General features: G+C 44.7%; 3 protein-coding genes across 4 annotated transcripts; 1 reads left to right on the forward strand and 2 right to left on the reverse strand.

Moving 5' to 3' along the window:
• Positions 1 to 4,263: 4,263 nt before the first annotated feature.
• sucla2 (succinate-CoA ligase ADP-forming subunit beta) lies at positions 4,264 to 12,441 on the reverse strand. The gene is made up of 11 exons (XM_077580529.1): positions 12,274 to 12,441; positions 11,019 to 11,211; positions 10,146 to 10,245; positions 9,174 to 9,336; positions 8,192 to 8,320; positions 7,532 to 7,670; positions 7,242 to 7,403; positions 6,574 to 6,716; positions 6,359 to 6,479; positions 6,191 to 6,279; positions 4,264 to 6,127 (listed from the first exon to the last, which is right to left on the reverse strand). The coding sequence occupies exons 1-11, from the start codon at positions 12,355 to 12,357 to the stop codon at positions 6,053 to 6,055; spliced, it is 1,398 nt and encodes a 465-aa protein (XP_077436655.1). The 5' UTR covers positions 12,358 to 12,441; the 3' UTR covers positions 4,264 to 6,052.
• A 702-nt stretch (positions 12,442 to 13,143) lies between these two features.
• Positions 13,144 to 15,252, reverse strand: med4 (mediator complex subunit 4). The gene is made up of 7 exons (XM_077580250.1): positions 15,139 to 15,252; positions 14,943 to 15,009; positions 14,188 to 14,358; positions 13,951 to 14,008; positions 13,799 to 13,885; positions 13,484 to 13,615; positions 13,144 to 13,383 (listed from the first exon to the last, which is right to left on the reverse strand). Exons 1-7 carry the CDS (start codon positions 15,213 to 15,215, stop codon positions 13,211 to 13,213), a joined length of 765 nt encoding a protein of 254 aa, XP_077436376.1. The 5' UTR covers positions 15,216 to 15,252; the 3' UTR covers positions 13,144 to 13,210.
• A 198-nt stretch (positions 15,253 to 15,450) lies between these two features.
• LOC144060957 (GDP-Man:Man(3)GlcNAc(2)-PP-Dol alpha-1,2-mannosyltransferase-like) lies at positions 15,451 to 20,476 on the forward strand. 2 transcript variants are annotated; one of them, XM_077580933.1, is made up of 6 exons: positions 15,451 to 15,775; positions 16,619 to 16,797; positions 17,737 to 17,939; positions 18,011 to 18,179; positions 18,739 to 19,319; positions 19,585 to 20,476. In XM_077580933.1, the coding sequence occupies exons 1-6, from the start codon at positions 15,761 to 15,763 to the stop codon at positions 19,866 to 19,868; spliced, it is 1,431 nt and encodes a 476-aa protein (XP_077437059.1). In that variant the 5' UTR covers positions 15,451 to 15,760; the 3' UTR covers positions 19,869 to 20,476. The 2 variants fall into 2 exon arrangements, with proteins under 2 accessions (XP_077437059.1, XP_077437058.1); XM_077580932.1 differs by having other exon boundaries at positions 15,454 to 15,775; positions 16,542 to 16,763.
• The last annotated feature ends 369 nt before the right edge of the window (positions 20,477 to 20,845 follow it).

Here is a 20,845-nt window from a genome sequence, read left to right on the forward strand (position 1 = left end):
CCTGTAGCTACGTTGCGCAATAAAGTCAAAGGGAGTATAAAAGAGTTTCCTCGAAGCTCCGGGAAGGTTTTTACTTGGAAAGTGCTTTGGTTCTGTGGAGAGCAAAATGATCCACATCCATCACCGAGATGAGGAGATCCAGAGAGCCAACAACGAGTACGACGGGCAATAAACAAAGGAAATTGGGAGATGTGGCCACCTCGCAAAACAAACCACAGCAGGTGACATTTTTCAAAAGAAGAGGAAAGAGGCGGCACCATGCAGTAGACTTTGGATTCATTCATTTCTACTGTGCAAGGTTGTGGCACTCGGAAATGTAGAACTGGTGAGAGGAACAAACACAGTCATCGTATGAAAGCAGGTCTAAAGTGCAAGCGCTGAGTAGACTGTGGACTTTTTTTTTTCTTGTGCATGCACGCACAAGACTTTTGACTGTGGATTATTTCTAGTCTCATTTCTATTGTGCAAGGTGAGCGTTATTGTGACTAAATGGCGAGCGGCGCCACATGACATGGACTTAACCCGTGCATGTGCAGCATGCGTCTATGCGTCCTGTGGACCTTTTCTTTTGACTTTGTGGATTACTTACTTCATTCTAATTCAATTTATTTCTATTGTGCAAGGTGCTGGTTATCATAAATAACTGGTGGGAGGAGCCACAGCATATCACACGTCCATTGTGCGTGTGCTTGTGTGGGTTGTTGCTTTTGGGTTTTTTTACACTGCGGATGTTTTCATCTTTGGTTAATGACCGGCTGTCATCGCTCGTCAACAACGAGGCACACAAAAAAAACACCTCGCCCGCATTTTGCCCACAAGCTGCTCAATCCAAATAGGGAATGTGTATGCGTACGTGTTCATTGTCACGCCTCCCGCGCGACGAGCCTCCCCGCGGCGCCACATCAGTCGCCGTCGTCATCGTCTGCTGCTGACGAGAAAGTGAGAGGAGGAAGAAAAAAAAAGACAATTTGGCTAAAATTCAAAAGAAAATAGAAGCTTCATTGCCATTAGTTTTTGTTTTGAATCCAAACGGACTCAAATTCAATCACGTCAAATGAAAATCATATTTGAGACGCAAACACACATCAATTGCTCTTCTCACTTCCCCAAGATGGCCGCTGCATCGCACAATTCAAACACAGCCAACATTGGTGTGCAAAATGGGGGGTGACGGTCAGGCTTTTTTTTTTTTCCTGTAATTGCACATCCACAACAGTCGGTGGCAGTGGCGCTCTCACATTTTTTCTCTTTTTTTTTTTTAGGCAAATGGGTGCAGTTCAAATCTTTTTTGTTACAAACAACAAAACAGCGTTAGTAAGGTTATTTCAATAGTTTAAAAATATATTTTTCATAACTTTTAAATTTTTTCAAGGGATTCATGGAGAACGACAAGATCAGCCCACCGCATCTGCGGCAATACATTTCAAAATCTTACAAGCGCAGAGTCAGAAAAGTGGCAGTAACTCAGTATGGCTGATTTCATACCTTAGGATTTTGTTTTGCACTTTGTTGACTATCATTCCAAAAAGGAAGGACCACAATTGAAAGGGCCGAACGCCGCGCCGCGCCCCGCCTGCAGTTAATTGTGTTGGCTCACTGGCGAAGAGAACGATCGTCCAGCTGTGAAAGTCATCTTGCGGCCGGGCTCAGCGCCTGCTTGCTCCTCGCTGATAACGCGGGGGGGGGAGGAGAGGGGAGGGGAGGAGAGGGGAGGGGGGGAGTTAGCACCCCCACCCCCCTTTCATCCCCTTTTCCAACTTTGGATTGATTTCATTTGGCTGAGGAAGAGGAGGAGGAGGATGAGAAAGAGAATGAGGAGGAAGAGGAAAGGGAAAGAAAGAAGAAGAGGTGAGGAGGAAGCGAGTGATGGAAAGAAGAAGGAAATGAGGAGAAAGGAAAGAAACAGGAGAAAAAAAGAGGGCTACGATGAAGAGGAGTTGCAAGATGACTGGGAAAGAAATCGCAACAAGACAAGGAAGAGGTCAAGAAAGAAGCAGAAGAAGAAGTGGAAAAGGAGGAGGAGGAGGAGGAGGTTGAAGAGAAAAAAGAAGATGAGGAAGAAGGGAAAAGAGGAGGAGGAGAGTGACGGTTTACGGTAGACGGCTTTAGTGTCCTCTACATTAACGCTCCTCCTCCTCCTCCTCCTCCTCCTTCTCCTCCTCCTCCCGAAAGAGACGCGAGCTCTCATTTAGTCAGACAAATATTATTTATGAAAGAATATTTGTCCATTTCCGGAGGGCTTCCCGGGCCGCAGCTGAAATTAAAAACACATTTAAACACCTCCTGCTGCACTGTCACAGACGACACAAAGAACAAAAAGAAGAAGAAAAGAAAATGAAAAAAAGAAGAAAAGAAGACCAAAAGAGGATCGGACAACTGAACAGCAGCCGCAGCAGTTTTGCGTTGCATGTGATCCAATTGGGTCACAATCGAAAGTCCTAAGGCCGAAATACACCAATCGGACGTCTACTCTGTGGCGTACGTCGGCGTAGAAAAATGACGTAAATACACACCGCACCGAGCCCGACTATTACGTACCTTTGGTGTATGCGCGAGAAGTAATTCCCCTCCGTACCATTGGCGGCGGTAGTCATTATGCCAAAAGTCAACCCGTTTACGGGTGCGGGATACAAAAACGTGAAAAAGTCATTTTATTGACTAATTACAAACACTTGCTATACTTCTCAAATATAGAAGTAAATGGCGCCCCATGTCATGCCATAGTTTTGGCTGTCATACCTTTGTCAGCGCACCCTTTAACGGTAATATAAAGAAAAGTTGTGCACCCCGGCCTAAAAACACACAGAGGGGGATCGATCCCAATCCCAATCCCAAGAGGGAGTGCACCTACAAAAATATCGAGGGTGTGCGCCCCTAGAAAACAGCGTGCATTGTGTGAGTGTGTTTGTGTGCTGACCTTACGCGGTGCTGCCTGGAAGCAAGCAAGCGCTCGCCGCGGTTGTCAAGGAGACGGAATTTGCTGCATGCGATGACTCATGCGCCTCATTTTCGCCCCTATGCCATGTGAGCCGCGTGTTGGGGGGGTGCGAGGGGCGGCGGGACCCCATCTTTGCGAAGAGCGCATTATCGAGGCCGCTTATCTTCTTATCGATCGCCTCCTTCCAGTTCCAAACATCAACACGAGGGAGCCGATCGGCAGTTCGGTCGCAGCTGAACAGATTTTCTTCAAGCAGGAAATGCTTCCAAGCGATCATTCAACTCGAACATCACATCAACTTCAACTGAAGTGCATTTAGGAGTCACGGGTCAAATTCAAGGTGTTGGTAAAACCTTTACAACATGTTAAAATGATGATAAAAACATGTTTTTGGCTTGGAATTGCTAATGCCACACACACGCACGCACGCGCACGCACACACTCTCCATGTGACTCGAATTTCCGCTCTCTCCACAATCTGAGGCTTGAAATGGCTACCAAAAAAAACACTTAATCCAATAACATTAGCAATTACACGGCGGACCACACAAGTCTGTGAGCACACTGTCGGATTTTAATGGAGACACACGCGTGTGAATGCGCACGCACACACAATTTTATGACGGGGGGAATGATTTTTCCAGAAATAGTGGCATTATCCATCCTTTTATCCTCAAATGTTGAAACTGTCAAATGAAGGAATGCATTTGATGAGTAATACTTTTTTTTTTTTTAAATCCAAAACAATATATAAGGACATGTTGAATGAATGTTGGATAAAATTTTCAGATGTTTGAAGAGTGAATTTGCATTTTATTTTTAAAATCCTTTTGTCACGTTTGTTAAAATTGTCCAAAATAAATATGTCAATAAATAAAACAGCCCTCTCTGGCACCATCTTGTGTCTGTAGTTGGACTTGTTTGTCAAGGAAGGACTTGGAAATTAACATTTGAATGTAATCATGAAACGAATTGCTATGGTTGGTTTGGCACTTGAAAGCCTTTCAAGTATTGCCTGGTTCTAGTTAGCTTTCTATGAAGGGTCAACCCCCAACCAAAAGTTAATTACTTGGGTCGTTTGTACTACTTTTTATTTTATTTTTTTAAATACAGAGCCCCACAAGGTTGTGTTGTCGTTATCTCCATTTGGATGCAATTCTTACTTTGATGTCAGTCAGCGCAACTCATCGATGAAGAAACTTGGATTGATGACACACTCCCAATAAATTGGCATTAAATCTTTCTTTTGATGCCAGATTTCAATTATTCATCCACTTGCCCATGAAAGGCGCCCGCGTTCCAAAAAGGTGCAGAGCCTCACCCGCTCATGTCCTGTCTTTATTTGTCTCGTCCAATGAGTAAAGCAGCAGAAATATCTTACAGAGGCAGAGCGTCACTTTGGTTATTTACAACATTTCATCCAAGTCGCTTGTGTCACGAAAACAAACAAACACAAAAGAGGAGGGGGGGGGGGTCGTAGGATTATCCTGCCTCAAATCCCATGTGGCATGATGGCGGCGGAAGGTCAGGGGTGGGGCCACGTATCGATAGCTCACAATGTATCATCAGAAATATCACCAAAAATGTTGCAATTTGGTATCGTGATAGCGACACTACAGTTATGAACTATTGCAGTATGGTATGATAATGTGCGTATAAAATAATGCTATATTGCATCATGATATTTCAATCATTGGCCAAATATTGTGATATTGTTTTATTGCAATATCACAACTAACAAAAATTGTATCAGTGTATTAAAAAGTGATTTTGCGTCTTCATACGCTTGCTAGCAAATATTAAGATCCTCCAATGGGGTCGATGTCACGGACTTCCGGCTTTCACACGGCATGTGTCATATCATATACCTTATGGGATACTGTTGTCAAATATGAGCTTTTTAGTAATACTTCATGATACAATGGTTGCAATAACTGATAGCATCGCTGGCATTGTCCATGTCATGTGACAGTCATCGCTAACGTTGTCCAAAAATCAAGATACAGTATTGTGATAGCATCGCTACATAAGTGCATTGATAGCAGATAGTTGACCAAATCTAGCAGTGCAACGCCGCGCGTCGAGTAGGAGAAAATCAATTCCAGTGTGAAAAAAGTAACAGACGAAGACAAGCGTGTCAAATTTGCGCCTCCCGCGTAATAAGGTGAAGACATTTTCCATTTCAAATCCCACCAGGTGATTTAGCGTTGCCGCGACTCCATTTTTAGACCCGCTCGTTTGCCGCGGGGGAGCTGAAGCTCAAGTTGATGATGCCGCGCACACACACACACACACACACACACACACACACACACAAAAAAGTTCCATTACAGCGGCGGTGAATAATTCACAAGGATGAGATCAGTGTTGATAGCAGACCAAAATGGAGGAAAGAAAAGGACAAATGGGAGCTAAATCAGGAACAGCGTGTCCAACCTTTCAAATATGGCAAATATACGCAACATGGCGATCTCCCGCCCGCAAATCACCGCCGCCGTCTTGTTTATCAGCGCGTTATCCGGGAGGAAATGGAGTCGCTTTCCGCGGAGCGCTAGCGGCGTTATCGCTCAACCACATTTGCTCGCTGGTGTCGCCATATGGGGGACGCGTTTGCTTTATGGACATCATTTGAAGATGGATTTTACACCCAAAATGACTTCCACGATAACTCATCAACATTGGAAAACAGCAGCCGGTGTAAGAGTGTGGACTGACTGAGGTGTGTGAGGAGTGTGTGCGTGTTGAGAGGAGTGTGTCAGAGAAAGAGAATGAAAGAAAGAAAGAGAGACAGAAAGAGAAAGCAAGTTTGTGTCGGGTGCATGCATGTAGTGAGGTGCGTGCGTGCGTGTGAGAAATGAATGATTGTGTGGAGTTAGGAGTGTGCATATATAGCTAGAGAAATGTGTGTGCGTGTGTGTGGTCAGGAAGAGTGCATGTACATGTGGAAAAAAGTGTGCACTTGTGCGCATTAAATGAGCGTAAAGATAGCGACTAGAGACAAAGCAAATGTGTGTTAGCGCCACCATCAGGTCACAGAGGAAGAAGAAGGGGCTACTTTTGGGAGGGGGTGACCAGGTGAAGTCAAACAGGAAGTGCTTGCGGTGATCGAGAAGGTCAGATAGGAAGTTGGAAGGTGATGTCCACTTGTGCTTCCTTGGCCAGCGAGACGATTTCAGAAAGCCTCACCACCTGCGAATACGTCACACGCCGTTAAAGCAAAGCTAGCGTTAGCTTGCGTGTGCACGCGCATACCATTTTGGCCGCTTCGTCGAGGTCGTCGCAGGCCAGGATTTTCAGCGGGCTAGCAGCAATCAGAGCTTTGGCGTCGTCCACACGTGTACCTAATGAAGCGGCCGTTAGCAATAGTCACTGTTTTATCGAATCGTCATCCGCGGTGAACAAGCAAAGACTTCATTGCACCTTGCAGTCGCACGACGATGGGGATCTTGAGGTCAAGGTCGAGGACGGCCATGATGATGCCCTGGGCAATGACATCACACCTCATGATGCCTCCGAAGATGTTGACCAGGATGGCCTGAACCTGCGAGAACGGTAGCACGCTTAGCATTAGCGCATGTGTTCTTGGGTGTGGTGGTGGGTCATGTTTTCCTTCCGCAGGTGCCCGTCGTCCTCACCTTCCTGTCCGACGTGATGAGCTTGAAGGCCTCTGTGACCTGGTGGGCGGTGGCCCCGCCACCCACGTCCAGGAAGTTGGCGGGCGTACCCCCGTGCAGCTTGATGATGTCCATGGTGGCCATGGCGAGGCCCGCGCCATTCACTACATTACAAGGCACAAGTTAGCGCAAAAGACGTTAGCTTCCAACGTTAGCGCTAAGCAAGACCGACGTTAAATCCCAACATTAGCTCTGTTTGGAAACGGCGAGCATTGATCAAATGTGCTATTTGGTTATTCAGAGTGCCTGGTAGACACGCTTGGCGCTCCGACTGGGGACGCGGCGTGCCCAGATGGAAAGAGCTCAACCATGAGTTGTTACTGATTGTTTTCTAACATAGGCTGCTTTCGGAAATGAATGAGAGGGGAGCACGTTGAGTGAATTTCCAAACGCACCCGTTAGCTGGAAGCAAAACAGTCGCTTCAGACAGCGGATCCAACTTTATCATCAAATGTTAGCATCAATGTCACCTCTAATCTTAGCTTCCAAAGTTAGCTAGCTTGCATGATCAACGTTAACGATGCAGGTTGCTGCCAAAGTGAACGTCCATCATTTGCGACCGTCATGGTCGCGTACTTCTCAGTGACGCACTGTACACCCTGGATGCTGTGTTGACATGTTTGACGCACCCAGGCAGCCGATGGTTCCATCCAGGCCGATGTAGTTGAGATCGGCCTTGGCCGCCTGTCGGTCTCGCGGGTCCTCCTGGGTCCAGTCTTGCAGGTCGAAAACCTCCTTCTGCCGGTAGGCGGCGTTGGAGTCAAAGTTGATCTTGGCGTCCATGCACATCACTGGAGGCCCGACACGGAATAGCGTGACTTTCTAAGTCTTTCACATACAAACTGTTGCTTGATTTCTTTTTTTTGGTGTGTGTGTGTGGGGTCATGTGCATTTGTGTGAGGTTGAATGTGCTGCGTACCGACACCCGAAGAGTCTTCCACCATGGGATTGATCTCCAGCATGGACGCGTCGTACTTGATGAAGACGTTGTAGAGCTTGATCATGTTTTCGGCCGCCGCCTCCTGCAGCGGCTGCGGGAAACCCATCTCCTGCGCCACCTACGGGCCAAACGCACACCGTTTTTGCAGCCAATTACACTATTTTATTGTATTTTATGCATGACTGTTGCAAGCCAAGACAGCAGCACTGAGCCGGGCACATCAGATGAATTGAATGACTTTCTGGCAGCTTTCCTTTTCTAAAAATTAAAAAATGATCAAAATAAAAAATATGACTCGAAATATAAACATAATGACATTTATTCCCTTTGAAATCAATTCAGAGTATTAAGTTAATTCACTTAGGTGCGAATAAGTATTTTTTTCATTGGACGACAAATTAAGCTTATTTGTTGATTGTGAAAAGAGAAAAAAAAGTTATTTTCATCCTTGGTAAATTGCTCAATAACAACAAAATAAATCAATACAAAAGTAAACAAAGTCAGAGTCTGGTCTCCCGGAAAGTGGAATTGTGATCGAAAGCAGACGCACAAAAAGTAAAAGAACCATTTTGGATTTGGACACGGCAGAACAAGCACACACAATTCCTCTTTTCATGCGGCGTTCGGATCGATCCCCACCTTCAGCGCCTGCTCCATCTTGATGCCCTCCACGATGTCGATGGGCTCCTTGACAATGGCGTCGGGATTTTCCGCCGCCACGTCCTCGATATTGACGCCTCCCTGCGAGCTGCCGATCAACACGGGGCCCTGTCGCAAACGCGCGCGCACGCACAAACACACAAAGAGCAGCTTCAATACAAATGTGCACTGCAGCGTGTATGCCGCGAGCTTCTTTTGTCCTTTTCCAAATGTGGATGTTAGATATTGATTGTTACACTCGTCTCAATCTTCACAGCAAGCTCCAGCCCATGTTTGGGGGAAAAAATCAACAACAAAAAACATTGGAGAACTTTGTTGCCACCTAGTGGTGTCCCTGTGCACGCAAACATCTTGGAATTGGTACTACCTGCTTAAGAAATATTTGATTGGAATTTATTTTTAATTTAATCAAAAATGTTTTTACAATTGGTTTCAAAAATAAAAATAAAAACATCAGCAACAAAATCTAAAAAAAATTTTTTTTTTCAGTCTTTCTTGCAAGAAAAAAATCTGACTTCAGTATATGACTTTTCATTGTTAAAAAAAGACTTTTTTTAATATAACTTTTTCTCTTTTTTTTTTTAATACTAATTTGTCATATCCTGACTCTTTTAACAGATTCAAATCCTCAACATTTTTTTCTAAATCATGCACCCAATTTCTCACAGTATTTTTACTTTCCTTGAGAAATAAACGGACTCATTGTTACAACTTTGCAGCACCAAATCAACGCCCATTATTTGTAAACTTGACTTTATTCTCGTAGATTTCTTTTACAGAAAAAAATATTCAAGTCTTTTTAGGAAAACATTTCAAATTCCAACTACATTTTCAAATTAGGACTTTTTCTTCTTGTAAAATAAACAAATAAAAAAAAGAAAAATCTTACTTTTTTTGCCCTCCATATATTGCAAAGAGAGGCTGATTTTTTTTCTCAAGGACTTTGGTGTGATCAACTTGCCTGGAAGGACCTCTCCATGGTGATGGCAAAGTAGTACTCCCTGCGCGGGTAGCGCCTCTCGCAGATGAACACCTGGTTGCAGATGCGACCCGCCTCGCCCGTCTGCTTGGTGTACAGCTTGCGACCAATCATCTGTGACGAAATGTCCCGCGCCTCCTCGGGCCTGTCGCATGCCACAATTTGCAAGTGTTCGTTATTAGAACGGTTGGTAAGGTTACTTTGAAAATGGATTCCAATATAGCTACTGGTTAGTGTTATCTGTTTAAAAAAAAAAACGGCTAGCAATGTAATCCAAGCAGCACAATATAATAAGGGGAAGTTAAGTCATTTTTTTTCCTTACAATGCATCCCCACTATTCTGATTAATATTGCATTTGTGGAATAGGGTCAGTAAATTCCACTCGTTTTTAATTCATCTCAGGAAGCACGGGTGTCAGGTGACGACCAATCACGGCATCGTGACATTGACAAGCTGGGCCCTTAAGCACCGTGGTGTCATTTTCAGTCGATTGCAAGTAGCAAAATGGCCGCCCCAGGAGATGGATCAAAACGGTTGCATTTTGCAGCTTGATTCATATTCCACAAACAATATTCATCACAACGCCGTGTTTAGACAAGTGGGACAACATCAAAAATTATTGTGAGGAATTGATTTGACTTAACTTCCCTGTTAACGTAAAAATTATTACTTTGAATTCGTTTTGGATTCCTCCAATACCAAATATGCCAAAAAGACAACAACATAAACCCAAATAAATTTTAATATGATATATATTTCTATATTTGTTTCAGGTGCTTGGTTTTGGAATGCAGGAGGAAGCCTGAGCACCCGTAATTTAATTAAAAGCCAAGCAAAGTGCGCGAACTTTGATTGTGCCTGTGGCTCAAGCGAGCTAGTTTTGTTTCCACGGCAACAGTGACAACATCATCATCGTCATCATCGTCATTATGGCGGAGGAGGGAAGCACTTACGAGTATACGATTCGGACGCCTCCCTTCAGTCCGCCCTCAAACGTTCCTTTCCCTCGGCCGCCCGCCAGCACCTGAGCTTTCACCACCAGGTCCTTAGAACCTGACACAAAAACACACAAAAATAGCGTCATCACAGCATGGTATGCAAATATTTTCTTACCCACCAAAATTTGAATGTATTCTGGATTTAATATTGCAAACTATTTCTTGGTAGGAAAAAAAATACTGTACTGTTGAAAACTAATTAGACATACTTTTCACTCATATTTCATGTGCGTAATATGACGTTTGATTCCAAAAATATGACTATTTTTGTGACTTACATAGTTTTCTAAAAAGAAAAACACATCCTTGTCATTTTCCAAAATACTACTTTATCCTCGTTTTTGAACATCTAGAAAAAAAAACACAAAAGCATAATCAGGTTTTTTAAAAATAACTTTATTCCTGCGGAATAAGATTTTCTCCCCAAATAATTCCGCCTCTTGTGAATACCGATGTTTAACAACAAAAACACAAGTGTATTCCTCCAAATTGATGACCTCGTCAGTTTTGTGATGAGAGCAGATTATGTGCTGGCCTTTGTAAAAAAAAAAAAGTCTCATCCAATCAAAGGACAGTACGGCTGTTGTCACTTGATGCCACGTAGGCCGGGACGCCATGTTTAGCAGTGCTAATGGCTATTTAAAACACAAAAGCCCAGAAGAGGTTCTGCATGCTTGGTATCTTGCAGACATACAAGACACGCGGGTGACAACTGCCCATGACCGGTAACTTTATTTAGATTACACAGCGGAGTGACCGGGGGTGCTCTTCCAGTTCTTGCACAGTGGACTCAATGCTGTACGTTCTACTTCGTTTTGCATTACTGACCGATCTGCTTGGCGACGGCGTAGGCCTCGTCCGGGGAACTCGCCACCATGCCGGCGGGCACTGCGATGCCGGCGTCCTTCAGCAGGCCGATGCTCATGTACTCGTGGAGCGACAGACTCCGCTGCTGCTGCAGTTGCAGCGGCGCAGCTGACGAAGCGTGGCCTCCAAACAGACCTGAGGAACCCGCCAGAACCTGGACACACACACGACCGCTTGGAATGAAGCGAAGCAGAAGTCATCAAATTTTCATTATTAGCACAATTTGGGCAGCCACGATTAAATTAGCCTGGTCGTTGGCAATATTTACTATACGTATCTAATCAAGCACTTTCTCAAGCAGTACTCAGCCAACCACCAGGAGGCGAACACAAGTTTAAGGTTTCATTAAACTGCCTAAAAAAATATGTGAGCACACCCTGCAGCGGGAGCTTAAGGTCACTCAGTGAACTGATGAGAGCGAGTCATGTTGACAGAAGAAAGTAAAGCTGAAAGCAAAAACTGGAGATGAGGAGTGACGTGGTAAGGAGCATGTGCCTCATAAAGGCACAAAAATCCACTGTCTGATTTGGACTCAGGACGGAAAAAAAATCGGATTTATTCAGGCAGCAAACTATTTGTAAATTTGATATTTATCAAATTTATAATTTGTTCTAAAATTATAAAATGCATTCATTTAGTAAAATTTTGTGTTGAAAACTAATTACATATTCTTTGTTGAAAAGTAGTGCAATAAAAACACGTACCAAAAGATACAAATATAAACATTGAAAGAAATGAAAATATTATTTAATGATGTCTTAGTTCCGCGCCGTTGACATGTTCAAATCCCCAAATAAGTGATCAATTCCGACAGTTTGACTTGTTTACGACAATTAATGACAACATTCGGTAGCTTGTTTACCTGTTAGCTGTGCTATGCTATGCTGGGTGACATATTTAGCTTATGCGTGTGGAAGGTAAACACATTTGTCCAGCTAACAAGCTGGAGGTCACCAACTTATCAGCTCGCTGCGGACATTTAGGCACCAAATACAAACAAGAACAAGACGTTTGTTCGGCTTTGGAGGCGTTTTGAGACTTCGCATTAAAGCTAACATCGCATTGGTTCGCTCGCATATAAACGCAGTGAGGCTAATGTCAGTTTGACCCTGTCACTTCAGTGGCTGCTGTGGCGGTCAAAGGAGGCCGTGGCGGCGTCCTTCCTCCCCGCCGCCCGGCGGCTGAAACTTTCGCTTTCACGTGGTCAAACACTCACCTTGGAAGCGGAGCTAATGGCGCCTCTGGGCCCCGAATTCCTGAGGCTTGCCGTCAAACGGCTGCAGATCAGGGACGTCGCCATGTCTGCTAGTCAGGCGATGTCTGCTCGTGCGCATGCGCGAGACACGATAAGTACTAGCAGTGGTGCCGCCTCTAGATTAGGACACGATGGAATTTTTTCTTGAACTTGATCCCTGCTGAGCTTCCTCACCCTGTCAAATTGTTACTACCTTTACTACAACGTGAACCGTTTCAAACAATGGACCAGATGATCCATAAGTATTTTTTAATTGAGCAAAAATTGTGTAACCGAAGGCATCACGGCCAGACTACAGCTTAATTATAATAGCAAATATGTAATCTTAATGCTTCTTCACGTCACCTAAGTTTTAACTAAACAATTAACACTACTTACGATCCAGGAAGTTACTTAAACAACAGTATGTCATTACTATAACGACAGTACTTCAATCAATGTACAAAACCACATTATTCCAGTGTCCTTAAAGGAGGCACAGTCGAGCGGTATCCTGTTTTATTTTACAAGAATAGTGTACTTTAAGAAATTCTAACGATAATGTTTCTTCAACCATGTCATGGATTGTATCTATAAAAACAAACATTACAGCGCATTAGCCACAATTCAGGAACTTAGAACCACCAATTACAGTATTTCAAAATAGCAATATTCCCAGTATGCTTCTGAACGAAGCACAGGTGGTAATTTGTCTTCTTTTTTTTTGCTACAACAAAATTTCAAGTACATTTTCAATAAAATGTTCTTGTTCCATTCATATTAATTTTTTATAACTGCCTGATGCAAACACACTTCAGAAATTGAATTACTAGACTAAAGACAAAACATATATTTCTACTCAAAATGTTTTATTTACAAGCATAATTAAGAACATGACACGCACACACATTGACGTCTTTCAGTCCGAGTCGCTACTGCTGCTGGAGGAGTCCGTGGACATGGCCTCCACGTCGTCCTCGTTCTCCTTGTTGTGCCCGGGTGGGTCCAGACCAAAGTCGCCGGCGTGGTGCGGCGGCAGCATGCCCGCCGACAGCTCCGACGACTGCCAGGGGTAGTGCGGTGTCAACACGTCTACGCACAGGGAACACACGAGGGGCAGGGTGTTTACAACTGGCAAACGAGACAGGAGGACGGCGGGTGGGGATGGAGGGGGCGAGGGGGATTGGAGTACCTGGCAACCTCCCGGCGGCGAGGGCGTCGCCTGGTAGGTGTCCGTTGACGCCGTTAGTGGGCAGGTTGGCCATGTGGCCCAGCACCCCGCTGCGCATCTCCAGGTCGGTGGGGTACGGCCGCCGCGGGTCGCCTGAGAGCGCAACAAGTGCATGTTCAGCGTGCTGTCAATCTCCAAAAAATTCATCCAAGTTTTCAGGGTATTGACTAGTCGCCAGACAATCGCTGGGCAAATTAAGACAAAACAATGGACTGGTCGTGGGTCAATGTCAAGTCACATTTTGGCAAAGCATAGACTGGTCGCCAAAGAGCAAACCTGGGAGCCAGTTGAGCGGCGCGCACACAGCGTTACTGGCGCTGATCCTGTGCGCATACTTGATGAGCTCCTCTGACGATATACTTCCTGCAAGAAAGGCAGGCTGTCAATCAATTAATCAATCGATTGGTCACACAGGCGTGTCAGCGCACCTTTCCTGGCTCGCTCGATGGACTTGAGCTTCTCCTTGGCCTGGTAAACGGCTGTCGCCTGACAACAGAGGGAGACCGGTCACATCAACGCAAGACGCAGCATTCCCACTAACTAACCCAATTACCATTGCGGCTTTCTACATCAGGATGATTAGCGAGTCAAATAATGGGACGACGGCTCGTATCTTAAAACACTCAGAAGTAGGGTCACTGGCATCTCACGGCAGCGGGACCCACCAGGATGTGCTCGGCCTCCTTGAGCTGTTTCTGCAGCTGCTGGATGTCGCGGTCTCGCTTCTCCACCTCCTTCTCCAGCTGCTGCATCTCCTGATGCACCTTGCCCTGCCGCTGGGCCACCTCCATCAGGTCCTGGAACTCGCGGTCGCGCTGCACCAGCAGCTCCAGGATCTGACAGTGGCACACGCAATCGCACGTGTTAGTCATACACGATTTGGCTAACATCACAACATTGAGTTGTGCCAAAATAAACGTATTTGCTGCCCTTCATTGTCAAAGCAGCCATTTAAACTGATCTTTCAAGACCTACAGAATACAGTGTTTGTTTCAACAAAAACACTGGCTTTTGACCAACAAAGTAGGGAAAACAAGCCTTTTGTGAAAAGAAACATCCATCCATCTATCTATCCATTGCGTTTGGGACACTTGTAACTATAAAGCAACAAAAACAAGTTCGAGAACATGCTTTTATTTGCAAAATAATCATTTATTTACATTCATACAAACAAGAAATTGACAGACTCGAGTTTTAACGGCACTGGGTTTTTTTTGTGTGTGTGTGTTACATTAACCATTCACCCACGTGAAACGCATTTTCTACTGAACAGGTTTAAGTTCATCCAAAAATATAAAAAAAATACCCGAGTAGGAGAGTTCGCAAATGTGCGGCCTTTTGACTGCACCTAATGTTTCTCTTCACCGTACAACTGCCCGTGGATGTCTACGGGTCGTGTGCGGAACAGTGTGCCCGGTACCTGGGTGTCCTCGCCGGGCTGTGGAAGTTTCTGACTGCGGGACAGAGCCAACATCTCGATCAGCTCCCTGGAAAGGAAAACAGCAGTCAGACGGTCATTAACGAAGGCAGAAGTGATGAGTGAATGACAGGATCAACAGAAATAACAAACTGATTATTTTCCAACACTATCACAGAGTAATAGGATTTAAATTTACCGAGACAAAACCTCCAAGTCGTCCAAAACACTCAACAGACGTTCTTTTGTTGACTTCACCGTCACGGCGGCCGCCATAATAGCTGCCGCCACTTCCGTACTAGATTAGAAACGGAAATGGCGTAACAGAAACGGAAGTGATAACTTTAATACTCATTTGTCTATAGTTTTTTGTTTTTACTTTAATACTTCAATTATATGTACTTATATTTGTGTCTTGATCGCTGAAACAATAAATTAAAAAATAATAATAAAGGAAATTAAATTAATAAACGCCACATGCCGATGAGGCTTTCGCAAACACAACGAGAGCCAATCAAGAGCCGATTTAGCGTGACGTCCTGTGTTGTGTTATCTCCATGGACCTCTTCAGCCAGCGGGTTCAGTAGAACGATTATCTCATAATGTGGCATAATTGGACGATTTTAAAATATACTATATTTGACATTTAATTTCGACTCCGTTTGTCTCCGATTATCTCCGTTTCTTCGCTAATGCCCGAAGTTCACTAAAACTGGTTCCGTCAACTGCGTGACTCATTCGGGTTGTGGCGGTCCGCAAGATCAATTTTCAACTGTCAATATGGCGGACCTCCACCATCATCACAATTTCTCGCCGTGCTTATGCGATTTCATCAGGTAAATGTCTCTTTTTCGAGCACGTCTACAATATTGATGACAAAAGTAAATACTTAAAAAAAAAAAAAACAATGTAAGCTAGGTTTATTATTCGTCGACAGCCACAAATCAAGTGAAAAATCTTGGTTTGATTATCGATTCAACCCGAAGCATCTATCTGTGTGCCAGTGTGACTGATTTACTGCTTTAGTCCGCACGCTCTGTAAAAGGACAGTTAGATATGATGATATTTTTTGCGTAGTCTCCCTACTGTAATTCCGAAGAGCAAACCAATGTAAGTATCAGGCGACGATAACCAAAGTAATCATAAAATTCAGGTTTTAAATGCTGATTTTATTTTTTAAATGGGGAAAAAAGCATTCCCAGCAACTTACCCCTGAATGAAAAGTCCTGATAAAAGTGTTAACCAAAGATCTGATTGGGCCACAGTAGCAACAATGGAAGTCAAGTACATTTTGTATTACTGACAATGAGTGCTTCACATCTCTGTATATATTTCCACACTCTTCCTTGCACAATTGCTTTAATGTGCAATGTTTAAAATTGTGCATTTAATGTGCAATGTTTAAAATTGTGCATTTAATGTGTAATGTGATTGTACTTGAATGTGCCTGTAGTGCAAGGATGGCCAAACTTTTTGTAAATGAGTGCTACTTCTTACTGATTCATGTAAAGGGCCACCAGTTTTATACACACTTCTCAAATAACATCCATTTTCAACAAATGAGCCTCTGACGGCCCTCTTCTGCCCCCCCACACCTAATAGGCTGCTGTCATCCCTGGTGGTCCCCTGCCTGGTCCTGAGCCTGCTGCTGACCCTGCTTCTGTTCCTGCTCCTGCTAGGACTCCGCGCGTGGTTGCGAGGCCGCCGGAAATCCCAGGCCGGCGGCGACGCCAGCCTGGCGGTGGCGTTCTTCCACCCGTACTGCAATGCAGGTGGAGGTGGCGAGCGTGTCCTCTGGTGCGCCCTCAGGGCCCTCATGCAGCGGTACGAAGTTACGAACCTGGGGGGAAGCCAGGCGGTGGGTACAAGCTTGTGCTTGAAAAGGAGCCGCTCATACGTAAAAAGGAAAAAAATAATAATCACTTTGTCAATTGTATTACTTTTAATTCATTAAATCCAAATTAGTCAACAGATGAAATACATGTAAAACTTTCTTTAAAGGGGACCTCAACTATATTGACATGTTTGCGCTATTTATCGGGTTGTTCTTAACGTAGCTATAAGATACATTTTAGAGAAACTTTATTTGTATGTACGTCGCCATTGTTATTTAGGTTGCAATGCATTCTGGGTCATGACCTAAAATGGTTGCTGCCTTTTGCCGAGCAAAACAAAACAATTGCGAACTATACTAGCATCAGCTAAAACTACCTAGAAAGCTTTGCAATGTAAACAATGGCAGCGACAATGGAAATTTTAAATATGTCAGTAAAATATGTCAAATAATTTATTTTAATAGTAAATAGGGAATTTATAATTTCAACTTGAAATAGTTATAATTATCTTGTTAAATACCAATAACTGTTTAATTTGATTGTTTACAATAAATAATAACGCAAATCACTGTACCTTTTAATTCATGAGAGAAATTAATTTAAAAAAATACATATTTAAATTTTTTTATTTATTTAAATAAAACCAAAAGGTATTATATTGAGAAATATACCGTATAAATAAGTGTATTTTATCAACTTTTTTAGAATGTTATTTATTTAATGAGTTAAATCAACAAAATAAATAACTAAACATGAATTGTCCAGTTTTTGGAGGAAAGGCGCAAAAAGGCGTTTGAGGAAAGTGGGAAGTTTGAAAACTGGCCGTTCAGATCGCCAAGCAAGAAAAGTGACACAAAAGTGACGCAATTTGTCGGTCTCATCCGATGTGTTTTGTTCACATCCGAGCGGCGTGTGGTCTTTCCTCCCTTTCGGCGCTTCTCAAACGCTTCTCCTGACGGCAGGTATCCCGGCGTCTCCTTTGTGGTGTACACGGGCGACCGGGGAGTGACGAGCGCTCAGATTCTGGAGCGAGCCCGGCAACGCTTCGACGTGGAGCTGCCCCGGCCCGTCACCTTCGTCTTCTTGCGCCGCCGCGCCTTGGTGGAGGCCTCGTCCTACCCTCACTTCACCCTGCTGGGCCAGAGCGCCGGCTCCATGGTGCTGGGTAAGACCGGGACTAGAAGCTTCCCCGTGGGCGGACGTCTTGCGCGTGTGTTTCTCAAGTGCGTGTGTCAGGCTGGGAGGCCCTGATGGCGTTCGTCCCCGACGTGTACGTGGACTCGATGGGCTACGCCTTCACGCTGCCCATCTTCCGCTACCTGGGAGGCTGCCGGGTGGCCAGCTACGTCCACTACCCCACCGTCAGCACCGACATGTTGTCCGCCGTCCGGGAGCGCCACCCCAGGTAAACCCGCTGGCCCTTCATGTAAGCGTCCAGGGGCCCAAACGTGGAAGTGGGAAGGGGCACATTCTGGCCTATAGGGGGAGCAGTTCCCAACCCAACTGGGTTTTGGCTGCTGCTCTGAAGAAAGTGATTCGGTGGACTGAACTGAAGTTAAAAAAAAAAATGCTGTAATTAGTTACAGCTAAAAAATATATATAAATAAAATATATGTATTTTTCCCAAGCCAATTCAAAAATGACATCCAAGTAACTTTTTACTTTGGAATAAATTAATTCAAGTCAATTTTATTACATTTAACTCGAATGGAATTTCTAATTCAGTATGAACGAAATTTGCAGGGTTATTTGTCTTAGGAAAAATAAATGTATTCAATTTATATTAAATTGAAATTTTAATTAATATAACGAGAAAAACGAACAAATTACAGCATTTTTTTCCCCCGTTTAGTCCAACGAATCACTTTTTTTTTTCAGTGTGTGTGACAGAATGTCAACATCTCTGCGTCCTTTCATGCAAACACGTCAATGCAAAATCGGCTTGCACCGTCTTTGTGTGTCAGGTTCAACAACGCCGCCTGGATCAGCGGCAGCGCCGCGCTGAGCGCGCTGAAGGTTTGCTACTACTGCGTCTTCGCCATCCTGTACGGGCTGGCGGGCTCGTGCAGCCACGTGGTCCTGGTCAACTCCACCTGGACGCTGGGCCACATCCTGGCGCTGTGGCGCTGCCCGGCCCGCACCAGCGTCGTCTACCCGCCCTGCCACGTCAAAGCATTCCTGGGCTGCCGGGACGAGGATGAAGAGCTGGGCGGCGAGGAGGGCGGCGAGGAGGACGGCAAGCGGCGCACCATCGTGTCAGTGGCACAGTTCCGGCCCGAGAAGAACCACCCCTTGCAGATCCGAGCCTTTGGCAAACTTCTGGACCGGAGGCCGAACGACTCTTCCCTGCGGCTGGTCCTGATCGGCGGCTGCAGGGACTGCGAGGACGAAGAGCGAGTGGCCGCCCTGCGCCAGCTCTGCCGGGACCTGGACGTGGAGGAGCGTGTCCGCTTTAAACTCAATCTGCCCTTCCGGGACCTGAAGAGGGAGCTGGCGGAAGCCGTCATCGGCCTGCACACCATGCGCAACGAACACTTTGGCATCGGTAAGTGCAGAGTAATTGGGATGACTGCAGTCTTGCACAATAGAAATCAACGCACAGTCAACAAAATAGTTCAATAGTTTAAACCGATATAGACTTGAACCATCCGCTGACATTAGCTGCAAACCCAAAAACGGGACAGTTTTTAGCATAATGCTAATTTACATAGGCGTTACCATAAGGATGCTACGCTAACTAGCGCTATGACTCCTCCCAACAGTTAATCACAATAACCAAGCTGTCCCCCCCCCCCCCCCCACACACACAGGTGTGGTGGAGTGCATGGCGGCCGGCACGGTGGTGCTGGCCCACAAGTCGGGCGGCCCCGAGCTGGACATCGTGGTCCCTTTCGAGGGCGAGCCCACGGGCTTTTTGGCTGACGGCGAGGAGGACTACGCCGCCACCATGGACGCCATCCTCGCGCTGACGGCGGAACAGCGCGAGCGCATCCGACGCAACGCTCGCCGCTCCGTCATGCGCTTCTCCGACCACGAGTTCCACGCCTCCTTCCTGGCCGCGTGCGACTCGCTGATGAGCCCGCCGGAGCGGTGACAAAAGCCGACGTCGGGATGTTCCAATTGATGGACGGCCAATAAACATCAACATGAGGACGAGCGATAATCCACAGTGTAATCCAGAGTGTGTGTGTGTGTGTGTGTGTGTGTGGGGGGGGGTCCATGGTCACATTCATGCACATAGAGCGCATGTGTCATATGATTTATGCAGTTGCACCTTTTTTAACCAGTTTATAACCTTGGCTCATTACACAATAAAAATAAACACAATGGCTAGAAATAATTGAGTGTTCAAAAAATAATCCACTGCGCATAAGGCACCTGCACTGTACATGTTGTACGATTATGTGACCGCTTATCTACCCACCACCTTGCACAATGGAAATCAACAACAACAAAATCATGATCTCAATAAATAATCTACATAGTTAAAAATAATTGCCCACTGCACACTTGCTCCGACAATTTAGCTGTCATATATTTTCTGTGATCGGTACTCGTGCCAATTATCCATGAGAAACTCTCAGCCCCTGCACAATAGAAATTAACACAGTGACTAGAAATAACGCACACACAAAAACTGTCCATGTTTACATGCATACAAGTTATTTATTTTTTAATAAAAATTGAAGTGGATCAAACCATTTTCAATCAAATGGGAGTGTACTGTATTTTTGTTGTTTAAATATTACTTAAACTATGGTATTTATACTGTATATATATGACTATAAGTATCTAGCTTGTTAATAAGAACACACAATATATATATATATATATATATATATATATATATATATATATATATATATATATATATATATATATATATATATATATATATATATATGTGTGTGTGTGTGTGTGTGCAAAAAAAAATCTGGGGTGCTTTTGTTCACTGAAGCATGCCCAAAAATGGGCTAAATACGCGTCTGGTTTACTGACTTTTTCTCACGTTGAAAAAGAAGACAAAAAAAGGAAGCTCTTACGTTGAAAGTCAACCGGAAGCGTTGCGCC

Source organism: Vanacampus margaritifer, chromosome 11 (genome assembly GCF_051991255.1).
Source record: "Vanacampus margaritifer isolate UIUO_Vmar chromosome 11, RoL_Vmar_1.0, whole genome shotgun sequence".
Lineage (NCBI taxonomy): Eukaryota > Metazoa > Chordata > Actinopteri > Syngnathiformes > Syngnathidae > Vanacampus > Vanacampus margaritifer.